Source organism: Arachis ipaensis, chromosome B03 (assembly GCF_000816755.2).
Source record: "Arachis ipaensis cultivar K30076 chromosome B03, Araip1.1, whole genome shotgun sequence".
Lineage (NCBI taxonomy): Eukaryota > Viridiplantae > Streptophyta > Magnoliopsida > Fabales > Fabaceae > Arachis > Arachis ipaensis.
The window spans coordinates 133,908,751-133,917,710 of NC_029787.2; the positions used below are offsets into that span (position 1 = coordinate 133,908,751).

Genomic DNA, 8,960 nt, shown 5'->3' on the forward strand with positions numbered 1-8,960 from the left:
TATCTATTAATTTAAATTCAATTAAGAAGAGAAACAACAATGCTTGGTAGCAATATTCAATTTAAAGTATATATTTTCCCACTTATTTTCTGAGTCAGTAATCAGAAGTGGGATTGTTGCATACAAAATAGAGACCATGGTGTTTATGTATAATATATTTCATGTCACCTTTCTTTTTTGTTGCTGAATTCCATAAAGAAAACGGTTTTGGATTCTCAGTTGATTCGCCATTATAATATGTTGTGTATTGTTGGAAATTAAGACTTCCAAAATAATATATATTAAGTATAAACTACACTTAGAAATCAGAATACTTGTTAGCTGCTAAACCAACATTATTAGAAGCATGATGACTCTTTGAAGTTAGAGAGGAGTATCAATCTTCTAATCTTATGTTACTGCTAAACTAACTCAGTGTTTTTCAGCTTCTTGATTAATTAAGTAGTTAATTATATCTCCTGTTGAGTAAATTAATGTTTGCCACTTGTTGCCAACTTAATTTTCATCAATCGTCACATCTCAAACATTTACTATGACTTGAAGTGTTAAACTCAAAGGAGACATAATGCACTAACAAAACATGTGATCCACTTGGACAGTTAATATTCCCTTACTCTTACCCTTACCCTTTCTCTAATCTCTTCCTTTTTTTATTTTCTCCATCAAAAAACCAAACCACCATTGTTCTTTTCTACTGGAACTCCCAAAAGAAGTGATCCTAGCTAAGTAGGAAGCATGGATAATAATGGTTGCTTGCCATGTACACGTCGTGAAGGTTTTCCAGCTGGACTGAGAGTTCTGGTTGTTGATGATGATCCAACATGGCTTAAGATCCTTGAAAAGATGCTCAAGAAGTGCTCTTACCAAGGTAACTACTAACTGTTTCTTTTACTCATCATATCATTGCTATGGTTTGTTGATATTATTAGGGTCCAATTGTTAATATGATAAGGGATGATGTTTCCTTTCCTTTTCTTTTCTGTTTTAGAATAGTTACAATTTCTTCTTGCTGCTGTGTGTTTATACAAGTGACTCTTACTGCAAATAAAACAAGCATATTTTATATATGCTACTCTGAATCCGATCCCTTGTTTTTCAGTGACTACATGTTGTTTGGCAACGGAGGCTCTGAAGAAGCTTCGAGAGAGGAAAGATGCATTCGACATAGTGATCAGCGATGTAAACATGCCTGACATGAATGGATTCAAGCTTCTTGAGCATGTTGGACTTGAGATGGATCTGCCTGTCATTAGTATGTTATCATTCAAGTTTTTAACTTCATATGATATATATGATTATAACAAAACTAAACTTGATAGTTTAAACTGTGCAGTGATGTCTGTTGATGGAGAAACAAGCAGGGTAATGAAAGGTGTTCAACATGGAGCATGTGATTATCTCCTCAAGCCTATAAGGATGAAAGAACTGCGAAACATATGGCAGCATGTCTTGAGAAAAAGGATTCATGAAGGGAGAGAGTTTGAAAGCCTAGAGGGCTTTGATTTTGAGGGCATTCATCACTTGATGAGAAATGGACAAGATCAATGTTGTGATGATGTGAGCCTCTTTGCATTAGAAGATTGTATCAGTTCAACAAGGAAAAGGAAAGATGCAGATAACAAACACGACGAAAGAGAATTCGGAGATTCTTCTTCAACCAAGAAAGCTAGAGTGGTTTGGTCTGTGGATCTTCATCAGAAGTTTGTCCAAGCAGTGAATCAGATTGGATTTGATAGTAAGTCTATCTCTTAATCAAATAATACAAAAATTGTGATTGCTGACCAAATTAAAACTTTTTCACTATGTTAATAAGACTTTTCTTTGTTTCACAGAAGTTGGTCCCAAGAAAATTCTAGATTTGATGAATGTACCATGGCTTACCAGAGAAAATGTTGCTAGTCATTTGCAGGTAGGTATATGATGATGACTTTCTCTTAGGTGGTAGTGATAATAACCATGAAAGTTCTACTTTTTTATACTAATGAGGGAATTTTTGTCCTGCAGAAATACAGGCTCTACTTGAGTAGGTTGCAGAAGCAGAGAGATCAGAAGAAATGCTCCTCAAGTGGAATAAAGAATCCGGATTTGAATCCGAAAGATCCCGGAAGCTCTAGTATTAAGAACTCTATGAACAAGCAACAAAATGTAGTTTCAATTGACGGCTTCAGATGTCCAAATAATGGATTAGTGCAACTTCATGAATCTGATTTCACTGTGTCAGAGCTTAATAAAACAGAACAAAGAAGAGCACTAGCTACTAATAACATTATTCCGGATCCAAACATGACAAAGGTTTCACAGATAGTCCTTAATCAAACCTTTTCACCTCTCAATTCAGAAGGAAACATTGAAGTATTTGATTGCACCATACCAACACAGTACACTTGGAATCAAGTCCCCAAAAGGAAACTCCAAGATGATCCTAAATCACAATCAATTGCTTCAATGGTATCCAGTCCCTCTGCTGCAAGCTCAATAGCTTCTTCTGCAGTTGACAACATTATTCCGGTTCAGTCCAAAAGCCTTATGGTGAATGATCAATCTTCAGTCACTTCAAATCCGGGCTTGAAAACACAGGAATTTGATGCCAGTCTCATTCCTGAACTGGAATTTTACCAGCAAAACCTACTCTGGGGTGGCGAGGCGGCTTTTTCGCCTTTGGAGGAGGACTTGAATTTCTTTTTGCTACAAAGTGAATGCTACAATGACATGAACTTTGGTATGCACAACATAGACACGTCAGACTATTATTACGATCCAGGGCTTATTGCTGATGTTCCAAACCATTTATTATACGATTCAGCAGATTATTCAGTAGTAGATCAAAGTCTATTCATAGCATGATGGTATGAAATTAAAGAACAATTTATTATTGTTACTATACTTTTTTTTTTCCCTTTTTTGTTGAAGAATTTCAAATGTAATTGACTGATTTGGGGTATTCTTTTCCTCCCAGCATGTATAGAAGAATTAGATGATGTGTGATGGAAAGGCATTATTGTTGAACATATCAACTGAATATATTTAGATCAAACTTTGCTTAACTTGTTATTTATTTCTTAATATTAGAGTACACACACTTGTTCAAGAACATGATGAGCATGTCCAACGGTTTGGTTCAAGAGAAGCATAGCGAAGAAGATGAACGTGACGCTCAAACATGGCCATGTCTTTGTCAAGCATGCACACAACCGCTTCAATCCCTTTCCCATCTCTCGTATCCATCAAAACCACGCTGTTCTTCACAGGACACAAAACAGTGGTCACCCACACTGGCCTCCCCCACCCAAAATCCGCTTCATACGCCGAAAACCTACACCACCCAGAGAAAAACATCATATCTTTCTTCTTCTTCTTCTCCCCATCCTCACAACTACTCTTATTATCAGTAGTAACAGCTTGTCCAAATGTTACGAACTCCGACACGAATTTCAAGTCCCCAAAGTTTCTTACATACTTGTCACAAAACAAAGCTAGGCCTTCTCTTGTTTTGGTCACCAACTCGTGCAACTCCACTTCATCATTGTCCATGGAGGAAGCATAGAAGCTCGAAACCAAGTTCCCTAAGGACTTGTCCGGCAGCGGAGGAATCATTCTCTTGCGGAAGTTGATGGCAGCACGCAAGAGCGTGTTGCTAACACTCAATCCCAACGCCGAAACAGCACACTTGTAAATCAGTGCAACCACAACCTCAAACCTAGTAGGGTTCTCCACCTTCTGAGAAGACGACGACGACGAAACCAAGGCCTTAAGGGAATCAATTTTGGAACCTTCGAACACAAGCCTTCTACACACCTATTATAATAATAATAATAATAATAATAATAATAAGGAAAAGTATAAGTAACCAACAAGATTTTTGAACAATGTGAATTAATAGGATTAAAAGAGTAAATTTAATTAACATTAAATTAGAATGTAGTGTATTTTCATTTGATTGGTGATTGTTCATGTTGTTCAAAATTTTCATTGTTCTCCTAGCACTACCCTAATAATAATAATGCATAAATATATCTATAATTTTTGTATAAAGACTATTTTACCTATATTCATGTAAGGTGGATACTACTATGAAGATGTTACAATTGTCTTTATGTGAAGATGTATCTTTTTTACCATTAGATGATGAATTGAAGGGTTTGATTTTGATATGTTACAAAAATATTATCTTTCTCTAAAGTGTGGCCAAACAAATAAAGCACACTTTTAACAGAAGACTCTTTATAAGAAGATGTTTTTGAGTAGGTACCTTCATGTAATACGTACCATGTTGTGGTGAGGGACGAAGGAATATTGGCGGGGAAGTGGGAAGTGGCTTTGTGGGAAAAGCGAAGCTCCAACATGGGGTAAGGCTACTGTGGTGTGAGGTTGTTGGGTGAGCGTTGACCAATCGTTGAAGAAGTTGAACAAAGTGGAAGCGTCACCAACCTTGTGAGACATGCATACGGTTATGGCCATTCCGCCGCACGCGAAACAGTTAATTTGAACTGCCAACAAGCTCGACTCCAAGCCCATATCCTTCCACTGCAGCTCGTCGGGGAACAAGGGGCTCAAGAGGGCGTCCGTTGGGTTGCGGAGAATGTTGGAGAGATTCTTGGTTTTGATTCTGGTGACCACAAGGGAGACGCCTTCATCGTTGCAGTGTACGGAGGTTGGATCTTTGAACCTGCCGGCAAAAGGGTAGTATATGCATAGAGCTTGGGATAGGGATTTCTTGAGAAGCGATATTTTGGCGGCTTCGTCGGGAGATTCTTGAGGGGCATAAAAGTAAATTAATGGGACTGAGTTTGGACAAACGGCATTGTCGAACAAGGAGAGAGGGTAGTTTCTGAGGTGAGTCGGAGTGGGGGAACACGGTTTGATGCTTTCTCTTGATATCACTTCCATTTCCATCCTTCCAAGTTTTTTCAATGGGAGTGAGAGTCACCGCCATCAAATGTCATTTTAAATATAAATAAATTTATATATTCTATATGATAAAAAAATATAAAATAAACTTAATTAATTAAGAGTTGTGGGTAATAAGTATTATAATTTCAAGATATCTAATTTTATTTTCCACAATATGTTCTAAAAGTCTAATTAGTACTCTAATAACATGAAGTACTATATCTAATTAAAATATAAATTAATTTCTATATATAAGTCATTTAATTAAACAAGTCTAACTAAGTCATTTATACTCATGCACACATTTTTTTTTTGCGTCTTTGCTGCATGTTCTCTTTCTCCTGTTCTTCTTTCTTCGCCACCCCTATATACTTCGTCTTCTTCTCCTTCTTTTTTATTATTTGCTGCATGTTCTCTTTCTCCTGTTCTTCTTTCTTCGCCACCCCTATATACTTCGTCTTCTTCTCCTTCTTTTTTATTATTTTTTTCTTTCGTTATCATTGTTACCAACATCACTACCTCCTCCTCCTCCTTCTCTTTCTCTTTTTTTTTTATTGGAATTTCTTCTCTTCCTTCCTTTTCCTCCTTCTCCTCCATCGTCTTCATCATCACGATGATCATCATTATTATAGTCATCGTCTTCTTCTTATACGTATTGTCGTTATCGTTATCGTTGTTATCGTAGAATTTTTGTCATGTTGATGACGTTGCTTGATTCAAAATCGATTTGGATGTGTTTTTGTTTATTCTTTAGTCATTTTTGTGTATTATTTTTAAACTGAGTTTGTGTGTCGCAATTATTAAATAATTTTGGTTAAGATTAAGATTAACTTATTTAATTTGAATTTGTTTGTCAAAAAAACTTATATGTAACAGAGCTGTTAAAGTATGCATGAGATTGAAAAGATATTTTTGCATTTTAATTAAGAGAATGATATTTATTTGTAACATTTTTTGCAAATAATTATTGTATATTTTTTATGGTATGAAAAATAACTTGTTTTCTTTTATTTCTTATTATCAATCATTTAATTAAACTCACCCTAGCCAAAGAATAAAATATAGTAGTGTGTACTTCATATCTCCAATATTTTATGAAAGTAGCTAGTCCAAGTCCATCCCTTTCCTATCTATATATCATTTCAGAAGCAATCACTTCCAAATAATTGTCCGATCCCACGATTACATTATTAACTTTTGTATTTATGTTATATACTTGGGCAAATAATTCCAGGACCACTTCAATAGCTTGTATATATGTTAATGTATACGTTCATATATACAACAAGGACTGATGACCAACTAATTATGGCAACAACAACATGGCCTATATAATATCTTTTGATGCATGCAGCACAACCTTCCTGACTATATATATATATATGCCTTAAATATATATTTTTTAAAAGGACGAAATGTTGTCAAATATTGTCATGATTGAATTACCATAGAAACCAGATTTAATATCAGTTTTTTTTTTCCTTTTCACTGAATATTTGGATTGGAATGTCAGATTTATGATTTGAATTCGGTGGAGGATAATTTTACTTGCCACAACTGTTCTCATTTTGCTTATTAATTTAACTCGCTCGTTTGGAAGAAGTGATGAATAGCTTGTTTGGGAATAGTTAGTTGGTCATAGGATTATTGTTATGTTACAACAGTTAATTAACGTTCTAATATTCGGTTATTATTTGTAATATATAAAACTCATATATAATTATTTTTATCTAAATTTTATAGTTAAAAATTATTAGATAATATGATATATTTAATTAAATTATCATTCCAATTTTAACTATGTATAAATTTTATATAAAGACAATAATTCCATATAAATATCCACCTAAATCATATTGTGACTGATTTGATAATTGATTTTTTTACTATCCGCGTAACATTTTTGTTGCAATATAGATGGTTATCTGAAATCAAATGAAATGCTCCAAAGTACGTAAGAAGCTGAGAATTAACCATAGTTGGTACGGTCACAAAAATAATTATATATAAATTTTTATTTTTCTAATATATATATATATATGGAAGTTTTATAAATTATTAATCAATTTATTTAAAAAAAAAGTCATTTACTGGCAGTAGTTGGTGAAAAATGGTCACTGCCAGACAAAAACCTTTTGAAAAGGAAGAAATGATGTCGGACAAATAAAAATCAGATAATGAAATGGTGATACTTTTTCTTAGAGGGTGTGAGAAGAAAAAAGACCGGGAAAAAGGAAAGGTATGATAATAAGACAACGAAAGTAATAGACATAGAAGTTAGGGCGATATATGAAGGAGACGGTAGTAGTTGTAAACTTGTAATTGGTTATTTTGTTACCTATGTGAATAATTTTTTAATTAATTTAATTAAATTTTTATTCTTTATATTTTTTAATTAATTTTTATTATACTAATAAATTATTAAACCAATCTAATTATCAAAATGACCGAATAATTTTGAATTCTTTTACATATAATATAGTTGGCACACAGAATTAGATCGGTCCATTATTTATCCAGCATAATAAGATATTACTGCACTTTTATATAGTACCACGCATGCTCACCATAATGGTAAAATTAAACCCCAAAGAGTGTTAGGGCCAATAAATTTTGTAATGGACCCTAGAGGATTTTCAACCACTAATCTTATAGGACTGAATTTTCATAAAAATAAACACCACACTTAAACACATAATAACGATGGTTCATGCATGAACCTTTGGATTAATAGAAGCATATTGAAGGAGCTCGAAATCACGCTGAAAGACCACCAAATCTTGCTCCTCCATGCTGACAAGAGCTTCAACACCATTCCCATCTCTGGCATCCATCAAAACCACACTGTTCTTGACCGGAGACCCAACACTCGTCACCCACGCCGCCTTCCCCCATCCAAAATCCACCTCATACGTCGGAACCCTACACCAGCTCGCAAAGAAGAACACTCTCTTCTCCGATCCAATCGGACTACTTCTCCTCGCCGTAGTAGCCTTCCTTAGGAACTCAATCACAAATTCCTTATCCCCAAACTTCTTCACACTCTTCTCGCACAACTCAGATAAACCTTCCCTCGTTTCTTCCACCAACTCGTGCAACCCTGCACCTTCCTCCTTTTTCTTTGACACTACGGGGAACGACCAGACCCAGTTCCCTATGGACTTCTCCGGAAGCGGAGGAACCATTCTCCTTCGGAGATTCGCGGCAACAAGCAAAAGAGGCGCGTTAACGTTGCCGCCAAGCCCCAAAGCAGAAACGGCGCGCTTGTAGATCATTCCAATCACAACTTCAACCCGCGACGGGTTCTCAACGCCGTTGGATTTCACCGTTTCCTTCAGGGACTCGATCTTGGAACCCTCGAACACGAGTCTTGCACACACAGTGTTTTGCTTCGTGAACGAGATTTCAGGAAAGACCGGCAAGTCCTCTTGCGGGAATAGAGAAGATCCCGCAACAAGATCCGGCGGGAAAGGTAGTTGATTATTGGTTCGGTTGATAGTAGCCCAGTCATTGACGAAGTTGAAGAGAGTGGAACCGTCGCCGAGTTTGTGAGACAAGCAGACGGCAATGGCGATTCCGCCGCAAGAGAATTGGTTGATTTGGATGGCTAATATGGTGGCATCTGAACCCATGTCCTTCCACTGAAGGCCATCGGGGAAGAGAGGGTTCAGAAGCGATTCGGAGGGGTTGTTGAGAATATATGAGAGGTTGGTTTTGACGTTTGAAACGAGCAATGTGACGCCTCGGTCGTTGCAATGGATGGATCGCTGGTCCCTGTAGGTACCTGCAAAAGGGTAGTATATGGTTAGAACTTTGGATAACGATTTTTTGAGCCTTGATATTCTGGTTGTTACGTCTTCTTCGTTGTTGTTCGGGTAAAAGTAAATTGCCGGGACGTAGTTTCGTGCAACGATGTGGTCTATGAAGGAGAGGTGATGGACTCTGTGGTGCCAAGGTGTAGGTTTAGAGGGTTTGATGCTTTCTCTTGATATTAATTCTCTCTCCATTCTTATTCCCCTGCAATTTAATCGCTCTAATAATTCGATGATGGATGATCACCAATGCGTGCA

The 8,960-nt window shown here is 36.2% G+C and overlaps 3 protein-coding genes across 4 annotated transcripts; 1 reads left to right on the forward strand and 2 right to left on the reverse strand.

Moving 5' to 3' along the window:
* Positions 246-3,167, forward strand: LOC107632023 (two-component response regulator ARR11). Of its 2 annotated transcripts, XM_021119999.1 has the most exons (6): positions 246-868; positions 1,100-1,252; positions 1,334-1,735; positions 1,833-1,909; positions 2,005-2,846; positions 3,070-3,167. In XM_021119999.1, the coding sequence occupies exons 1-5, from the start codon at positions 736-738 to the stop codon at positions 2,842-2,844; spliced, it is 1,605 nt and encodes a 534-aa protein (XP_020975658.1). In that variant the 5' UTR covers positions 246-735; the 3' UTR covers positions 2,845-2,846; positions 3,070-3,167. The 2 variants fall into 2 exon arrangements, with proteins under 2 accessions (XP_020975658.1, XP_016191131.1); XM_016335645.2 differs by lacking the exon at positions 3,070-3,167 and having other exon boundaries at positions 2,005-3,040.
* Positions 3,024-4,924, reverse strand: LOC107632024 (acylsugar acyltransferase 3). The gene is made up of 2 exons (XM_016335647.2): positions 4,267-4,924; positions 3,024-3,795 (listed from the first exon to the last, which is right to left on the reverse strand). The coding sequence occupies exons 1-2, from the start codon at positions 4,891-4,893 to the stop codon at positions 3,085-3,087; spliced, it is 1,338 nt and encodes a 445-aa protein (XP_016191133.1). The 5' UTR covers positions 4,894-4,924; the 3' UTR covers positions 3,024-3,084.
* On the reverse strand, positions 7,520-8,954 carry LOC107632025 (deacetylvindoline O-acetyltransferase). The gene has a single exon (XM_016335648.2). The coding sequence runs from the start codon at positions 8,895-8,897 to the stop codon at positions 7,599-7,601; it is 1,299 nt and encodes a 432-aa protein (XP_016191134.1). The 5' UTR covers positions 8,898-8,954; the 3' UTR covers positions 7,520-7,598.